At 46.3% G+C, this 18768-nt stretch overlaps 1 protein-coding gene across 2 annotated transcripts in view; it reads left to right on the top strand.

Moving 5' to 3' along the window:
- Positions 1-18768, top strand: part of LOC144610809 (collagen and calcium-binding EGF domain-containing protein 1-like) — a 134466-nt gene that overhangs the window by 91029 nt on the left and 24669 nt on the right. For both annotated transcript variants that reach the window (XM_078429729.1, XM_078429728.1), the window contains exons 6-7: positions 2776-2882; positions 12802-12919. In XM_078429729.1, the coding sequence (XP_078285855.1) occupies positions 2776-2882; positions 12802-12919 (225 nt within the window). The remainder of the gene's footprint in view (positions 1-2775; positions 2883-12801; positions 12920-18768) is intronic.

The raw sequence follows: 18768 nt of genomic DNA, 5'->3' as shown, positions 1-18768 counted from the left end.
GGTGTTAGTGTGCGGGAATCGCTGGTCGGCGCGGACTCGTTGGGTCAAAGGGCCTGTTTATTGCCACTCTGTATCTCTGAACTAAACTAAACTCAACTTTCTTTCACCTCTAACTTGTGCACGCTTGATGATGTGGCCAGTCACTGTGACTTTGACAGCACTTGTGTTGGTTTCGCAACTTGAGATTTGTTGGCGACGTCTGAAAACCACAAGTACAAGCTGGCAAAAGAGGCCTGAACTGTCACAAATGTCAGTCAATGACAGAACGATAGGCTCAGTCTCAGAATCATAGAGTCATAGAGTGATACAGTGTGGAAACAGGCCCTTCAGCCCAACTTGCCCACACCGGCCAACATGTCCCAGCTACACTAGTCCCACCTGCCCGCGTTTGGCCCATATCCCTCCAAACCTGTCCTATCCATGTACCTGTCTAACTGTTCCTTAAATGTTGGGATAGTCCCAACCTCAAGTACCTCCTCTGGCAGCTTGTTCCATACACCCACCACCCTTTGTGTGGAAAAGTGACCCCAAAGATGCCTATTAAATCTTTTCCCCTTCACCTTAAACCTACGTCCTCTAGAGACTGCGTGGGTTTCCTCCGGTTTCCTCCCACACTCCAAAGACGTACAGGTTTGTAGGTTAATTGGCTTTGGTATAAGATTGTAAATGGACCTTGGCGTGTATGATAGTGTTAGTGGGTGGGATGGCTGGCCAGCATGGACTAGGTGGGCCGAAGGGCCTGTTTCCGCGCTGTATCTCTAAACAAAACTCTGTATACAGTATTGGTTGCCTGATTTAAGAAAGGATGTCAATATACAATACAATACAATACAATAGCGAGGCCCACCGGAAATTGGAGGAACAGCACCTCATATTTCGCATGGGCAGCTTGCAGCCCAGTGGTATGAACATCGACTTCTCCAACTTTAGATAGTTCCTCTGTCCCTCTCTTCCCCTCCCCCTTCCCAGATCTCCCTCTATCTTCCTGTCTCCACCTATATCCTTCCTTTGTCCCGCCCCCCTGGCATCAGTCTGAAGAAGGGTCTCGGCCCGAAAACGTCACCCATTCCTTCTCTCCCGAGATGCTGCCTGACCCGCTGAGTTACTCCAGCATTTTGTGAATAAATACAATACAAGATATCTTTATTGTCATTGTACAGGGGTACAACGAGATTGGGAATGCGCCTCCCATACGATGCAATAAATTAATTAGCTAATCAGTATAAATGTAGACTGAATTTATACATTTATAAATGTTGGATGCAGTTCAGAGAAAGTTTTACTCGAGAGATACCTGGCATGGGTGTGTTCTCTTGACGGGAGGTTAGACAGGCCGGGCTTGTTTCCACTGGAATGCATAAGATTGAGAGACTTGAATGAAACATGTAAGATCCTGGGGCGTCGTGACAAGGTGGATGTGGAGATAATATTTCCTCTAGTGGGAGAATCTAGAATGAGGAATTACGGTTTAAAAATAAAGGGTTGCTAGCTTAAGAGATAAGACATATTCGTGGGTGGCGCAGCGGTAGAGTTGCTGCCTTACAGCGCTTGCAGCGCCAGAGACCCCGGTTCGATCCCGACCACGGGCGCTGTCTGTACAGAGTTTGTACGTTCTCCCCGTGACCACGTGGGTTTTGCTCCAAAATCTTCGGTTTCCTCCCACATTCCAAAGACGTACAGCTATGTAGGTTCATTGTATGTGTAAATTGTCCCTAGTGTGTGTAAGATAGTGTTAATGTGCGGGGATCGCTGGTCGGCGTGGACTCGGTGGGCCGAAGGGCCTGATTCCGCACTGTATCTCTAAACTAAACTAAACAAATTTCTTTCTCACAAAGAGGTGAGTCCATAATTTCATCCATAAAGGGCAGTGGAGACAGACTGCTTGTGTATTATTAAGGCAGAGATAGTTAGATCTTATTAAGGCAGAGATAGTTAGATCTTATTAAGGCATAGATTCTTGAAGAACAAGATTATTGGGGTGAGGTGGATCTTCACTAGTCACATCTGGAGTGTGAGAGTTTGTACGTTCTCCCCGTGACCTGCTTGGGTTTTCTCCGAGATCTTCGGTTTCCTCCCACGTAAGTTTACTAGGTTAATTCCCGGAATGGCGGGACTGTCATATGTTGAAAGACTGGAGCGACTAGGCTTGTATACACTGGAATTTAGAAGGATGAGAGGGGATCTTATCGAAACGTATAAGATTATTAAGGGGTTGGACACGTTAGAGGCAGGAAACATGTTCCCAATGTTGGGGGAGTCCAGAACCAGGGGCCACAGTTTAAGAATAAGGGGTAGGCCATTTAGAACAGAGATGAGGAAAAACTTTTTCAGTCAGAGAGTTGTGAATCTGTGGAATTCTCTGCCTCAGAAGGCAGTGGAGGCCAATTCTCTGAATGCATTCAAGAGAGAGCTAGATAGAGCTCTTAAGGATAGCGGAGTCAGGGGGTATGGGGAGAAGGCAGGAACGGGGTACTGATTGAGAATGATCAGCCATGATCACATTGAATGGCGGTGCTGGCTCGAAGGGCCGAATGGCCTACTCCTGCACCTATTGTCTATTGTTTATTGTCTATTGTCTCCAAAGACGTACAGGTTTGCAGGTTAATTGGCTTGGCAAATGTTTAAAAAAATTGTCCCTAGTGGGTGTAGGATAGTGTTAATGTGCTGGGATCGCTGGTCGGCTCGGACACGGTGGGCCCAAAGGGCCTGTTTCCGCGCTGCATCTCTAAACTAAACCAAAACTAAGAAGGTGTTAATTGTTGTTCCCTCTTTCAGACAGCAGTGCAATGAAATCTGAACACCTGATGAGTGCTGGCACTTGTTCTATCACGTGTGAGGAGTTTCGACAGATGAAGCAGACTTTAATGCAACTCAAGCAGAGGGTAACGTGTGCTAATTTCCACCGCTCCATCTCTATCGACTGCCATTCATGTTGGCAAAGCATGTGGTTCATGTATTATCTTTGATGGTGCTGTCAACGTTTATACCTCAGGCATTAATACAAAGGAGGTAGAAACATGGAACTGCAGATGCTGGGGTAATTCAGGCAGCATCTCTGGAGAACATGGATAGGTGACATTGTAGGTTGGAACCCCATCAGGCTGCTAATAAAACGGTGGAAATCTGATCCTTTCCTTCCACAGATGCTGCCTAACCCACAGAGATCCTGCAGTTTTTTTACGATGACAGGCACTAAATGCTGGAGTAACTCAGCGGGACAGGCAGCATCTTTGGATAGAAGGAACGGGTGACGTTTCGGGTCGAGACCCTTCTTCAGACTGAGAGTTGGGTGAGTGGGAAATGAGGGATATGGAAGTCAAGTCGTCAATTTTATTTGTATAGCACATTTAAAAAACAACCCACGTTGACCAAAGTGCTGTACATCTGATTAGGTTCCAATGGGGAAAAAAATGAAACATACAGTAGCACACAAACAGTTCACAGCGCCTCCTCAATGAGCCTCAAACGCTAGGGAGTAGAAATAGATTTTGAGCCTGGACTTAAAGGAGTCGATGGAGGGGGCAGTTCTGATGGGGAGAGGGATGCTGGAAGGGTTTCTACCTGAAACGTCACCCATTCCTTCTCTCCAGAGATGCTGCCTGTCCCGCTGAGTTACTCCAGCATTCTGTGTCTATCTTCGGTTTAAACCAGCATCTGCAATCCCTTCCTACTCCAGTTTGTTTTCCCTCAATATTCCAGAATCTGCAGTCTCTTGAGTGGCAATACGTCATCAACCCTATTTATTGGCTGTGCAACAGTTCTCACATAACAGTGGCTACACTTCAGGCTGTGATTCATTCGGTGAGGTGTAAATATTGGCTTGGGTCCTGGTCTTTCTTAGAAATTCCAGAGAAATGTTCACATCCACACTTCAGGGCATTTGGAGCCTTAGCTCAGTGACTCATCTGGAAATGGCAACACTCTAGTGTTACACTGGAGTGTGGTCTGAAGACCTTGGAGTGAGACTTCAACATGTAACTTTTTGGGCTGAATTGAGGACAAGCAAGGAAACTTGCAAGGCAAAGATTGTAGTTCCGAGCTCCTAGCTGGGTTCTGCTACTTTGATAACTTGTCCATGTGACAATTTTCCATCACACAGTGAGTTATTGGACTGTTGATAGATTGATAACTGGAGCCACAAGATCATACGGGCGGCACGGTAGCGCAGCGGTAGAGTTGCTGGCTTTACAGCGAATGCAGGCGCCGGAGACTCAGGTTCGATCCTGACTTACGGGTGCTGCACTGTAAGGAGTTTGTACGTTCTCCCCCGTGACCTGCGTGGGTTTTTCTCCGAGATCTTCGGTTTCCTCCCACACTCCAAAGACGTACAGGTATGTAGGTTAATTGGCTGGGTAAATGTAAAAAAATTAAAAAATAAAATTGTCCCTAGTGGGTGTAGGATAGTGTTAATGTACAGGGATCGCTGGGCGGCACGGACTTGGAGGGCCGAAAAAGGCCTGTTTCCGGCTGTATATATATGATATGATATATGATATGATATGATAAGGTCAAAAGTGACAGGAGCAGGATTAGGCCACTCGACCCATAAAGTCTACTCCGCCATTCAATCATGGCTGATCTTTCTCTCCTTCTCCTGCCTTCTCCCCCATCACCCCTGACACCTGTACTAATCAAGAATCTATCTATCTCTGCCTCAAAAATATCCACCGACTTGGCCTCCACAGCCTTCTGTGGCAAATAATTCCACAGATTCACACCCTCTGACTCTAGGGTGAATATTCTTTTTCCCAGGATTGGGGAATCAAAAACTGGTCAGCGTAGCCTGACCGCGGGAGAAGGCGGCAGGGGAAGAGAAAAAGAGATTCTGGCCTTCCATCACAGTGAGGAGGTGACTGGAGGAGACTCACTGTGATGGATGTTTCTTTTTGTTTCTTTTTGTTTGGTGTTTGTTTATGATTGTGTGTGTTATTGCTTATTTTTATTGCTCTTTACTGTTGGACTGTGGGTAATTCTTCATTTCACTGCACATTTATGTGTATTGTGACAAATAAACTTGGCTATTGACTATTGACTTGAGAGGAGAAAGATTAATAGGAGTCATTTTTTCACACAGAGGGTTGTGGGTATATGGCACAAGCTGCGGATAAAGGAAAAAAGTGCAGATGCTGGAATATTGCCTAGAACACAAAGTGCTGGGGTAAGTCAGTGGGTCAGGTGGCATCTCTGGAGGACATGGAGAGATGTTGTATTGGGTAAGGACCTTTTCTCAGTCTGCAGAAGGATCTTGACCTGAAACGTCATCTATCCCTATCCTCCTGAGTGCTGCCTGATTCCGCTGAGCTATTCCGGCACTTTGTGTTGTATGCCAGATAAAGTCGTTGAGGTAGGTATTGTAACACATTTAAAAGACATTTGGACAGGTACATGGATAGGAAACTGGAATTTAGAAGGATGAGGGGGGATCTTATTGAAACATATAAGATAATTAGGGGATTGTACACATTAGAGGCAGGAAACATGTTCCCAATGTTGGGGGAGTCCAGAACAAGGGGCCACAGTTTAAGAATAAGGGGTAGGCCATTTAGAACGGAGATGAGGAAGAACTTTTTCAGTCAGAGAGTGGTGAAGGTGTGGAATTCTCTGCCTCAGAAGGCAGTGGAGGCCAGTTCGTTGGACGCTTTCAAGAGAGAGCTGGATAGAGCTCTTAAGGATAGCGGAGTGAGGGGGTATGGGGAGAAGGCAGGAACGGGGTACTGATTGAGAGTGATCAGCCATGATCGAATTGAATGGCGGTGCTGGCTCGAAGGGCTGAATGGCCTACTCCTGCACCTATTGTCTATTGTCTATTGAAAGGTTTGTGGGGATATGGGTCAAATGGGAGCAAATGGGACTAGCTTATATGAGCATCTTGCTTGGCATGGATGAGTAGGATCAACGGGACCGTTTACCCTGCTGTGTGACTCAATGTGATCCTGATCCCTGTTTAGGGAGGATCACGGGACTATGGTCCATCAAACAGGAGAAGGTCTGGTCAAATGATGTGATAAAAACTACTTGCTATAAATCTGAAATGAAACTAGAAAATGGCAGGAAGACCTTTGGAAGAAGGTAATAGAGTGATAGAGCCATGCAGCATGGAAACAGGCTCTTCCAGCAACTAGCCCGCACCCTCCAAGATGCCCAATCTACACTAGTCCCATCTGCCTGCGTTTGGCCCATATTGTTCGGAACCTTTCCTATCCATGTTACCCGTCCAAATGTATTTTAAATGTTGTGATAGTACGTGCCCCAACCACCTCCTCTGGCAGCCTGATCCATATACCCACCACACTTTGTGTAAAAAGGTTGCCCCTCGGGTTCCCATTAAATCCTTCCCTCCTCACCTTAAATGGTGGGTGTTCTCTTATCTTGAATCTCCTCCCCTGGGTAAAAGGCTCTGAGCATTTATCCTATCCATTCCCCTCATGATCGTTTACACCTCCATAAGATCAGCCCTCATCCACCTGCTCTCCAAGGAATGAAGTCCTAGTCTGCCCAACCTCTCCCTGTAGCTCAGGCCCTCGAGTCCTGGTAACATCCTTGTACATTTTCTCTGCATTTTTTCCAGCTTAACAACATCATTCCTTTAACAGGGTGACCAAAACCGATCACAATACTCCAAATGTAGCCTCACCAATGCTTGTTCAACTGCTACATAACATCCCAACTTCTCGGATTTAAACCAGCATCTGCAGTTCTTTCCTACACATCCCAACTTCTAGACTAGACTCAATACATGATTGATCTGAAACACTGATACTCTCGATCTGAAACACTGATACTCTGATACTCTCTCTCTCTCTCTCTCTCTCTCTCTCTCTCCTCTCTCTCTCTCTCTCTCTCTCTCTCTCTCTCTCTCTCTCTCTCTCTCTCTCTCTCTCTCTCTCTCTCTCTCTCTCCCTCCCTCCCTCCCTCCCTCCCTCCCTCCTCTCCCTCCTTCCCTCCTTTTCTCTCTCTCTCTCTCTCTCTCTCTCTCTCTCTCTCTCTCTCTCTCTCTCTCTCTCTCTCTCTCTCTCTCTCTCTCTCTCTCTCTCTCTCTCTCTCTCTCTCTCTCTCTCTCTCTCTCTCTCTCTCTCTCTCTCTCTCTCTCTCCCTCCCTCTCTCCCTCCCTCCCTCCCTCCCTCTCTCTCTCTCTCTCTCTCTCTCTCTCTCTCTCCTTCCCTCCTTCCCTCCTTCCCTCCCTCTCTCTCTCTCTCTCTCTCGTTTTTATTATGATGCAGAACGGTAAATTTACATTTGGATTAGTCAGCAACCTATTATTAGATTCTGAATGACTCTCTCTCTCTCTCTCTCTCCCCCTCCCTCCCTCCCTCCCTCCCTCCCTCCCTCCCTCCCTCCCTCCCTCTCTCCCTCCCTCCCTCTCTCTCTCTCGTTTTTATTATGATACAGAACGATAAATTTACATTTGGATTAGTCAGCAACCTATTATTAGATTCTGAATGAGTTTCGAAAGGCGTTTATGCTCAAGGCACTCACCTTGAATATGAATGGCTTCTTGTTAGTTTTAGACTTTATTTTGTATTATATTACATGAGAAAAACAAAAATATAAAAATATTTGGACCCGCCAAAGTTGGCGAGGCCACATTGGGAGTACTCTGTTCAGTTTTGGTCACCCTGCGATAGGAAGGAAGTTATTAAGTTGGAAAGTGTGCATAGATTTCTGAGCATGTTGCCCGGACTTGAGGGACTCAGCTACAGGGAGCAGTTGGGAGGCTAGGACTTTATTGTGTGGAGATCAGGAATCTGTGGGGTGACCTTTGTCGAGGTGCAACAAATCATGAGGGGAACAGATAGGGTGAATGCACAGAGTTGGGGAATCAAAAACCAGAGGACAAAGGTTTAGGGTGAAAGGGGCAAATGTTTAATAGGAACCTAAGGGGCAACCTTTTCACACAGACAATGGTGGATATATGGAACGAGCTGCCTGATGAGATAGTTTGAGGCTGGTACTATAACAGCATTTAAAACACACTTGGACAGATACATAGATTGGAAATTTTAAGCAGGATATGGCCAAACGTGGGCGTATGGAGGGCGTGCAGCGTAGGTTCACTAGGTTAATTCCCGGAATGGCGGGACTGTCGTATGTTGAAAGGCTGGAGCGATTGGGCTTGTATACACTGGAATTTAGAAGGATGAGGGGGGATCTTATTGAAACATATAAGATAATTAGGGGATTGGACACATTAGAGGCAGGAAACATGTTCCCAATGTTGGGGGAGTCCAGAACAAGGGGCCACAGTTTAAGAATAAGGGGTAGGCCATTTAGAACGGAGATGAGGAAGAACTTTTTCAGTCAGAGAGTGGTGAAGGTGTGGAATTCTCTGCCTCAGAAGGCAGTGGAGGCCAGTTCGTTGGATGCTTTCAAGAGAGAGCTGGATAGAGCTCTTAAGGATAGCGGAGTGAGGGGGTATGGGGAGAAGGCAGGAACGGGGTACTGATTGAGAGCGATCAGCCATGATCGCATTGAATGGCGGTGCTGGCTCGAAGGGCTGAATGGCCTACTCCTGCACCTATTGTCTATTGTCTATTGTCTATTGTATAGGACTAGCTTAGATGAGGCATCTTGGTTGGCACGGATGAGTTGAGCCAAAGGGCCTGTTTCCATGATTCTCTCTGACCGGAGGACTCTATGACCAACTTTTAAATAGAGTTGGATTACCAATAAATTCCAATGATATTAGTTGTTGGGTAAATGGGTCAGACAACAACCGATGGCATATTATGAATTAGTGCACACTATTTAGTTTGTATCATTGACATAACACCAAAGTAATGCAATTTACAGCTAGATGTCCTCATAGATGTTTAGGTTATTTGCAAAATCATTCCATTAATCAGTTAAAAAAGTTGGCTATAAATACAGACTGTTACTGAACAATGCACAAAACATCTATCCTTCATTTCCGGTACAAAGCTAAAAATAGTTATTCAGAAACGTTTATGCAATTCTACCACACCTTTATAACAAAAACATTTTCAGTGACGCCAAAAATTCACATTACACACTTGACTCAATAATTCCAATGCCATATGTGGAACGGAAGTGCAGATGCTGGTTTATGCCAAAGATAGACACAAAATGCTGGAGTGATTCAGCAGGACAGGCAGCATCTCTGGGGAGAAGGAATAGGTGATATTTTGGGTCAAGACCCTTCTTCAGACTGAGAGTCAGGAGAGAGGCAAATTATTGATATGAAATACCTTCTCTCCAGATGTACTGCCTGACCCGCTGAGTTACCCCAGCATTTTGTGTCGATCTTCAATTCCAATTCCATCCTAGCCATTCTCCCACTTTGGACCCTATGTAATGATGAGATTATCAAAAACGCTCCTAGATTCTATCTGGCCAGACTATATCCCTGCTACTCCATCAGTCTACAGAAGGGTCCCAAACATCATCCAGCATTTGCAGTTCCTTCCTACCCAAACGTCAACTACCCATTTATAGACAATAGACAATAGACAATAGACAATAGGTGCAGGAGTAGGCCATTCAGCCCTTCGAGCCAGCACCGCCATTCAATGCGATCATGGCTGATCACTCTCAATCAGTACCCCGTTCCTGCCTTCTCCCCATACCCCCTCACTCCGCTATCCTTAAGAGCTCTATCCAGCTCTCTCTTGAAAGCATCCAACGAACTGGCCTCCACTGCCTTCTGAGGCAGAGAATTCTACACCTTCACCACCCTCTGACTGAAAAAGTTCTTCCTCATCTCCGTTCTAAATGGCCTACCCCTTATTCTTAAACTGTGGCCCCTTGTTCTGGACTCCCCCAACATTGGGAACATGTTATCTGCCTCTAATGTGTCCAATCCCCCAATTATCTTACTTGTTTCAATAAGATCCCCCCTCATCCTTCTAAATTCCAGTGTATACAAGCCCAATCGCTCCAGCCTTTCAACATACGACAGTCCCGCCATTCCGGGAATTAACCTAGTGAACCTACGCTGCACGCCCTCCATAGCAAGAATATCCTTCCTCAAATTTGGAGACCAAAACTGCACACAGTACTCCAGGTGCGGTCTCACCAGGGCCCGGTACAACTGTAGAAGGACCTCTTTGCTCCTACAGATGCTGCCTGGCCCGCTGAGTTCCTCCAACACTTTGTTTATTACATATGATCCCAGCATTGACACTCTCTTCAGTTCAGTATAAGAAAATAACTGCAGATGCTGGTACAAATCGAAGGAATTTATTCACAAAATGCTGGAGTAACTTAGCAGGTCAGGCAGCGTCTCGGGAGAGAAGGAATGGGCGACGTTTCGGGTCGAGACCCTTCTTCAGATGAAGAAGGGTCCCTGTCTCCTGTCTTTCCAGGTGAGACAAAGGTTCACCTGCACCTCTTCCAACCTCATCTATTGCATCCGCTACTCCAGATGTCAACTTATTTACATCGGCGAAACCAAACGCAGGCTCGGCGATCGCTTCGCTCAACACCTGCGCTCGGTCCGTGTTAAACAAACTGATCTCCCGGTGGCTGAGCACTTCAACTCCCCCTCCCACTCCCAGTCTGACCTTTCTGTCATGGGCCTACTCCAGTGCCTTAGTGAGGCCCACCGGAAATTGGAGGAACAGCACCTCATATTTCGCCTGGGCAGCTTGCAGCCCAGTGGTATGAACATCGACTTCTCCAACTTTAGATAGTTCCTCTGTCCCTCCTTTCCCCTCCCCCTTCCCAGATCTCCCTCTATCTTCCTGTCTCCACCTATATCCTTCCTTTGTCCCGCCCCCCTGACATCAGTCTGAAGAAGGGTCTCGGCCCAAAACGTCACCCATTCCTTCTCTCCCGAGATGCTGCCTGACCTGCTGAGTTACTCCAGCATTTTGTGAATAAATACAATACAAGATATCTTTATTGTCATTGTACAGGGGTACAACGAGATTGGGAAATACAGTACGGAAACAGCCCTTCAGTGACCAGTGGTCCCCATACACTAACACCATCCTTTAGATTTAGATTGTTCCTCTGTCCCTCTCTTCCCCTCCTCCTTCCCAGATCTCCCTCTATCTTCCTGTCTCCACCTATATCCTTCCTTTAACCCGCCCCCCTGACATCAGTCTGAAGAAGGGTCTTGACCCGAAACGTCACCCATTCCTTCTCTCCCGAGATGCTGCCTGACCTGCTGAGTTACTCTCTTCAGTTCAGTTCAGTTCAGTTCAGTTCAGTTCAGTTCAGTTTATTTTATTGTCACGTGTACAGAGGTACAGTGAAAAGCTTTTGTTGCGTGCTATCTAGGCAACGGAAAGACAATACATGATTATAATCGAGCCATTTACAGTGCATAGATACATGATAAGGGAATAACGTTTAGTGCAAGGTAAAGCCAGTAAAACCTGATCAAAGATAGTCCAAGGGTCACCAATGAGGTAGATCGTAGTTCAGGACTGCTCTCTGGTTGTGGTGGGATGCCTTATCTCTTCTAATTGGACCAATTGCACTAAGTTCCATTAGAATAGGAGGCAGGAGATGATGAGACCAAACAGCAAGAAACAATACGAGTACCTGCTCCATTTTGTCTGCAGAAAAAGCACTATGTTTCTCCTTAGTTTAGTTTAGTTTAGAGATACAGCGCAGAAACAGGCACTTCAGCCCACCGAGTCCGCGCTGACCAGTGATCCCACACACTAACACTATCCTACACACACCAACTTTCTATGGCAATGAATTCCACAGATTCACCACCCTCTGACTAAACACATTCCTCACATGTCCTTTCTAAAGGTGCGTCCCTTTTATTCTGAGGCTGTGGCCTCTGGCCCTAGAGTCTCCCACTGGTGGAAACGTCCTCTCCACATCCAATCTTTCCAGGCCTTTCAATATTTGGTAAGTTTCAATGAGGTCCCCCCCTCATCCTTCCAAACTCCAGCGAGGTCAGGCCCAGTGGTGGCAAACGCTTATAATATATATAAACCCAATAATTCCTGGGATTATTCTGGTAAAATTCCTTGGACGCTCTCCAGCACCAACACACCTGGGCAATAGAATCACTAAAGAAATGGCGAGCACTGGGCAATGTAGCACTGATAGAGTAGACTGTCAGAATCTTTTTCCCAGGGTTAGTCGTCCACTGGTTAGCATGAACATGGTGGGTCGAATGGCCTGATTCCATGCCTATCAGTGGGCACTCATGACGGTTTCAAGCATTCTATGTAGCCAAGGTGTAAGCAAACGTTTGGGAGAATAGGATTATAATTCATGCCATTTGATATAAGGATGTGCAGAAAGAATAGCGGAGTCAGGGGGTATGGGGAGAAGGCAGGAACGGGGTACATTGAGAATGATCAGCCATGATCACATTGAATGGTGGTGCTGGCTCGAAGGGCTGAATGGCCTCCTCCTGCACCTATTGTCTATTGAACTGCTGATGCTGGTTTATATCGAATGCAGAAGTAACTCAGCGGGTCAGGCAGCACCTCTGGAGAAAACAAATAGGGTCGGGACCCTTCTTCAGACTGAAAGTAGAGGTGGGGGAGGGGAGGTGAGATGAATTGGAGGTGAGAAAAGGCCAGCAAGAGTCGGGGCTGGCAAGAAATGTCCTCTGGAGGGGCAGAGCCCACAATGGCTCATTGTTGGCTGGGGAAGATGTGATAATGAGAGGGATAAAGGATGTGAACAGTGGAACTGGTAGGCCGACTGGGGTGGGGGAGTGGAGGGGAGGGAATGGAGGAGCTACTTGAAACTAGGGAAATCAACGTTCATACCACTGGGTTGTAAGCTGCCCAAGCAATATATAAGGATATTTGTTTTTGTCATAGCAGAATATTTATTGCCATGACCAAACCTTCTTCTCCCCAGCTGCTGCTAACCAACCTGGACAACTCCAGCGAAAAAATACGACTGTCAAGGAAATGCACAGAAAGACTGCCGTGTCCACAACACATCACGGACCATCGCGGGGTTCCTGGACCGCCTGGTAAGGATTCCTACGAAGCTGCTGAGATTCCTGAGAAGGTTTCGCGTGAATAATCCATACCCAGCAACTCCTCCCTCCCCTGTTTTGAAGGGGCTGGCGGTGTGGACAACTCTGGTCGCATTGATCCAGAACAAGGGGCCGCGGTACGTCACGCCTTCCTTGCGGTCTGAAGGAGGGGGGTCAACCCGAAACGTCACCTCTCCATGTTTCCCGGAGACGCTGCCTCACCTGCTGAGTTGCTCCAGCACTTGGTATCTTTTCGGTCTCCCAGTAAAAGCACAAGTACAGCTCACTGTAAATTGCCCTGAGAGTGCCACAATGGCCCAGCGGTAGGCTAGGTTTAGATAGGCACACATGGATGTGCAGGGAATGGAGGGAAATGGATCACGTGCAGGCAGAGGACGCATGTTTAACTTGGCATTGTGTTCGGCACAGACATTGTGGGCCAAAGAATCTGTTCCTGTGACGTACTGTTCGATTGTTCTACGATCCAGATTGATGTACAACAGTCGATACCATTGCGTGAACTGTTACATCATGCGTGTTGGCGCCTTTTGTTCCACAAAGAGAGCGCTGCCAAAGACAATTAGACGCGGCCACATATATCATCAATAACCACATCCCGTGAGCAAACAAGCCTTTTGAAAAAACTTGCGATAAAATGCCAGGAGGATTTTGGCATTTAAGTACCACGATCATCAATACATAACATTGCACAATAGTCCTGTTGATATTGCGTCAACAATATTTGTGCTGTAATGTGGCAGGTTTTCAACTGATGGCATGTTCCAGACATTATCTTGGACTGTGTCGCAAGGGTGTAATACAGTGTCATTGTGAACCACAAGCAGTGCTGAAAGGGTTTATGCAAGAGTTCTCTGCTCAATGGACCTGCGTGTGAACCACTAATTATTATTTTTTTGTTTCATGCATATTCTTAGCGAGACTTGACAACACGGTTAATGACTCCCCAGTGCTGTCAGTGTGATTCATTGCATCATCTATTATCTTCTCCTTAGGCATTCTGTGGGATTGAGGGCGACTTGCTCCCATTCCGGTTTATCATATCATCATATATCATATATATATAGCCGGAAACAGGCCTTTTCGGCCCACCAAGTCCGTGCCGCCCAGCGATCCCCGTACATTAACACTATCCTACACCCACTAGGGACAATTTTTACATTTACCCAGCCAATTAACCTACATACCTGCACGTCTTTGGAGTGTGGGAGGAAACCGAAGATCTCGGAGAAAACCCACGCAGGTCACGGGGAGAACGTACAAACTCCTTACAGTGCAGCACCCGTAGTCAGGATCGAACCTGAGTCTCCGGCGCTGCATTCGCTGTAAAGCAGCAACTCTACCGCTGCGCTACCGCGCTACCGTGCCGCCACTTGCTCCCATTCCGGTTTACTTTAGTTCGGTTTATTATTGTCACAGCGAAAAACGTTTCGTCGTGTACAGCGAAAAACTTTTTATTGCGTGCTATCCAGTCGGTGGAAAGACTATACATAATTACAATCAAGCCATTCCCATTGTGGATACGGGATAAAGGGAATAACATTTAGTGCAAAACAGGTCCAGTGGAGTCCACATAAAGATAGTCTGAGGGTCTCCACTGAAGGACCGCGCTCGAGTTGGTGATGGAATGGTTCCGTTGCCTGATGACAGCAGATACCCCCAATCTATTTCTCTCACAATCTTGTACATCAGGTTAGCAAGTTTGCAGATGATTATCAAGTTTGCAGACAATACAAAAGTGGGTGGTTTTGCAGATAGTGAAGATGCTTATGAAAAATTGCAGCAGGATCTTGATCGATTGCCCCTCATCCTCCTGCGCTTCAAGGAATAAAGTCTGAGCCTGCTCAACCTCTCCCTGAAGCTCAGGTCTTCGGGTCCTCGCAACATCCTCGTACATCTTCTCTGCGCCCGTTCCACCTTGAGAATATCTTTCCTATAACACGACCTTCCAACTTCTATGCTCAATATGTGTAGGAAGGAACTGCAGATGCCGGTTTAAATCGAAGATAGACGCCAAATGCTGGAATAACTCAGTGGGTCAGGCAGCATCTCTGGAGAGAAGGAAAGGGTGACATTTCGGGTCCAGACCCTTCTTCAGACTGATGTCAGGGGAGTGGGCGGTGCATAGATAAGGAAATATATAGATAAGGAAGTATAAGGTGTGAAAACAGGTCAAAGGGAATGAGAATCAAGGAAAGTGTAAATTAGGTCATTGATTGTTGGGAGAAGGTAATAACAAAGCAAACAGAGATAAAACGTAATCGGAAACAATAAGACTGGTTGAAGAATTGGGATGTTCTTCCAACACATTAACTCCCCCTCCCATTCCCACACTGACATTTCTGTTTTGGGCCTCCTCCATGCCAGTGCAAATTGGAGGAACAGCACCTCATATTTCGCTTGGGCAGTTTACACCCCAGTGGTATGAACATCGACTTCTCTAACTTCAAGTAACCCTTGCTTTCCCTCTCTCTCCATCCCCTCCCCCTTTCCCAGTTCTCTGCCTTAAAAATATCCACTGTCTTGGCCTCCACAGCCTTCTGTGGCAAAGAATTCCACAGAATCACCAACCTCTGACTAAAGAAATTTCTCCTCATCTCCTTCCTAAAAGAATGTCCTTTAATTCTAAATATGACCTCTGGCCCTAGACTCTCCTACTAATGGAAACATCCTCTCCTCACTATTCTGTATGTTTCAAAGAAGTCATAGAAACATAGAAACATAGAAAATAGGTGCAGGAGGAGGCCATTTGGCCTTTCGAGCCAGCACCGCCATTCATGGTGATCATGGCTGATCATCCACAATCAGTAACCCGTGCCTGCCTTCTCCCCATATCCCTTGATTCCACTAGCCCCCAGAGCTCTATCTAACTCTCTTTTAAATTCATCCAGTGAATTCATCCAGTGAATTGGTCTCCACTGCCTTCTGTGTCAGTGAATTCCACAAATTCACAACTCTCTGGGTGATTTTTTTTTTCTCATATCAGTTTTAAATGGCCTCCTCTTTATTCTTAGACTGTGGCCCCTGGTTCTGGACTCCCCCAACATTGGGAATATTTTTCTTGCATCTAGCTTGTTCAGTCCTTTTATAATTTTATACATTTTTATAAGATCCCCTCTCATCCTTCTAAATTCCAATGAATACAAGCCCAGTCTTTCCAATCTTTCCTCATATGACAGTCCCGCCATCCCGGGGATTAACCTCGTGAACCTACGCCGCACTGCCTCAATAGCAAGGACGTCCTTCCCCAAATTAGGAGACCAAAACTGCACACAATACTCCAGGCATGGTCTCACCAGAGCCCTGCAAACTGCAGAAGGACCTCCTTACTCCTGTACTCACATCCTCTCGTTATGAAGACCAACATGCCATTAGCTTTCTTCACTGCCTGCTGTACCTTCATGTTTACTTTCAGTGACTGGTGTACAAGGACACCCAGGTTTTATTGCACTTCCCTATTTCCTAATCTGACTCCATTGAGATAATAATCTGCCTCCTTGTTTTTGCTGCCAAAGTCCCCCCCCTTATTCTTCCAAACTCCAAGTATTTCAGAACATGCAGAGGCCAAACAGGGTGCTACATAAATGCGATTCTTTTACTCTGACAAATAAACCTACGTTCAGTTCCAGCTTCACCAGTCTTAATTAGTTTTTCTGACAAGCAGATCAAAGAGAAGTTTTTGGAATAATTAAATTGCAGCGTAAAATAGCAGGATAATTAGACGCATTAATAAGATTTACAAGTCGGAGATTGGGAAGCCAAATCAAGTATGGGCAAGATTGAGGAAAAAAAACTGCTCCCTCATTTTGTTTTGATCTTTTGCCTGTTTTTTTTAAAGCAATATATGTTTCACACGATATTTCAAAATGCAGCCCAAGGGAGATTTAAAGAGCATGCCCCAACTACAATTGTTCAAGTCTTGTTTCCTAGAATCAGAAGTGTTTGCAGCACCAAAGGAGGCTGTTCAAACCCTTGCATTGGTCCAGGTCGATGTCGGTGGGTTGGACTGGAGATCATTGGCAGCAGTTACATGGACAATCATTTTCTCCGCTTTAAAACTGTGAGCTCTTCCACCAACAACATATAAAATATATTTGGACAGGTACATGGACAGGGTCAGGCACGGGTGAGGCCACATTTGGAATATTGTGAGCAGTTCCTGGCCCCTTATCTGAGAAAGGATGTGCTATGCTAGCGTTGGAGAGGGTCTGGAGGGAGATTACTTGGATAGGAACGGTTTGGAGGGATATGCCGGAAGGAACTGCAGATGCTGGTTTACACCATAGACACAAAATGCTGGAGTAACTCAGCGGGGCAGGCAGCATCTCTGGATAGAAGGAATGGGTGACGTTTCGGGACGAGACCCTTCTTTGGACTTTTTTCACTTGATCCTGCTACAATTATGTGAAGAAAGAGGCCAGGACTGGTGGTTTGGTGGAAGAGAGAGAGGAGAGGCTTCACGGGAGGGGACATGCTGGTTTGGAGGGATATGGGCCAGGCACAGGCTAGTGGGACTACCCCGGTGAGGCAACTTGGTCGGCAAGGGCGAGTTAGGCCATAGATTCCTGCTTTCATAAGTCTATGCAGCAGAGACTGGCAAGCACCAGTCTTGGCCATCACATTCTCACATCCAGAATAGGGACCAGGCAGACATCAATGACAAGGAAGATGAATGAGCATTGAGGGGAGAAGGTCGTGGAGCCTGCAGAAGATGACCAGCATAAACACAATACCCAACCCATTCTTTGCTGTAGGAAGGAACTGCAGATGCTGGTTCAAAAAAATGATGTGCAACGTTTTGGGTTGAGACCCTTCTTCAGACTGGAGAGTCAGGGGAAAGGGAAACGAGAGATACAGACAGCATGTCGAACAAATGAATGAAAGATATGCAGAGGGCAACGATGGTCAAGGAAAGGTGGAGCCCACAATGGTCCATTGTTGACTGTGGTGTAGGTGGTAACGAGTTATACAGACAGTGAAACTCAACAGCACGACAGTGCAACTAGTACGACGATTAGGGTGGGGGAGGGACGGAGAGAGGGGGGAGGCAAGGGTTACTTGAAGCTAGCCCTAATTGCCTGTTTTTGGTGAGGCAGTGGGTTCTGGATCCCTACGACACTCTGGGGGGAAATAATCCCTCCTCACCTTCCTTCTACGACTTAGTTTAAATTAGTGCCCGGGGATATTAATTTCTGTGCACAGAGAAACAGGTCTGAAGAAGTGTCTCGACCCAAAATGTCACCCATTCCTTCTCTCCCGAGATGCTGCCTGACCTGCTGAGTTACTCCAGCATTTTGTGAATAAATACCTTCGATTTGTACCAGCATCTGCAGTTATTTTCTTATACAACAGGTCTCACACTCTCCATGTGTAAGAAGGAACTGCAAATGCTGGTTTAAATTGAAGATAGACACAAAAAGCTAGAGGAACTCAGCGGGACAGACAGCTTCGTTAGAAGTCTCGACCCCGAAACGTCACCTATTCCTTTTCTCCAGAGATGCTGTCTGACCCGCTGAGTTAGTCCAGCTTTTTGTGTCTATCACACTCTCTCTAGATGGACCTCTTAGAATTTTATGCACTTCACTTCTATGTCTTTGGAGTTGAGAATTTCACAATGGTATTTTGCAAAAGAAACCAGGACTGGACTGTGAATTAGATTGTGTTTATTGCATTCATGTGGGAAGTTGGAAACACTGTTGACTATTTACAATTCACATGATATGCCGTCAAAGCTTTGTGCCTTCAACGTGTTGTTCAAGAATGCTTTCATGACTAAAATCATTTGGGTTGGCGTGGCTGGACTCCAAGGCAAACCTAAGGCAGAC

Source organism: Rhinoraja longicauda, chromosome 38 (genome assembly GCF_053455715.1).
Source record: "Rhinoraja longicauda isolate Sanriku21f chromosome 38, sRhiLon1.1, whole genome shotgun sequence".
NCBI lineage: Eukaryota > Metazoa > Chordata > Chondrichthyes > Rajiformes > Arhynchobatidae > Rhinoraja > Rhinoraja longicauda.
The sequence above is the reverse complement of the archived record's forward strand: the minus strand, read 5'-3'. Positions and strand labels throughout refer to the sequence as shown.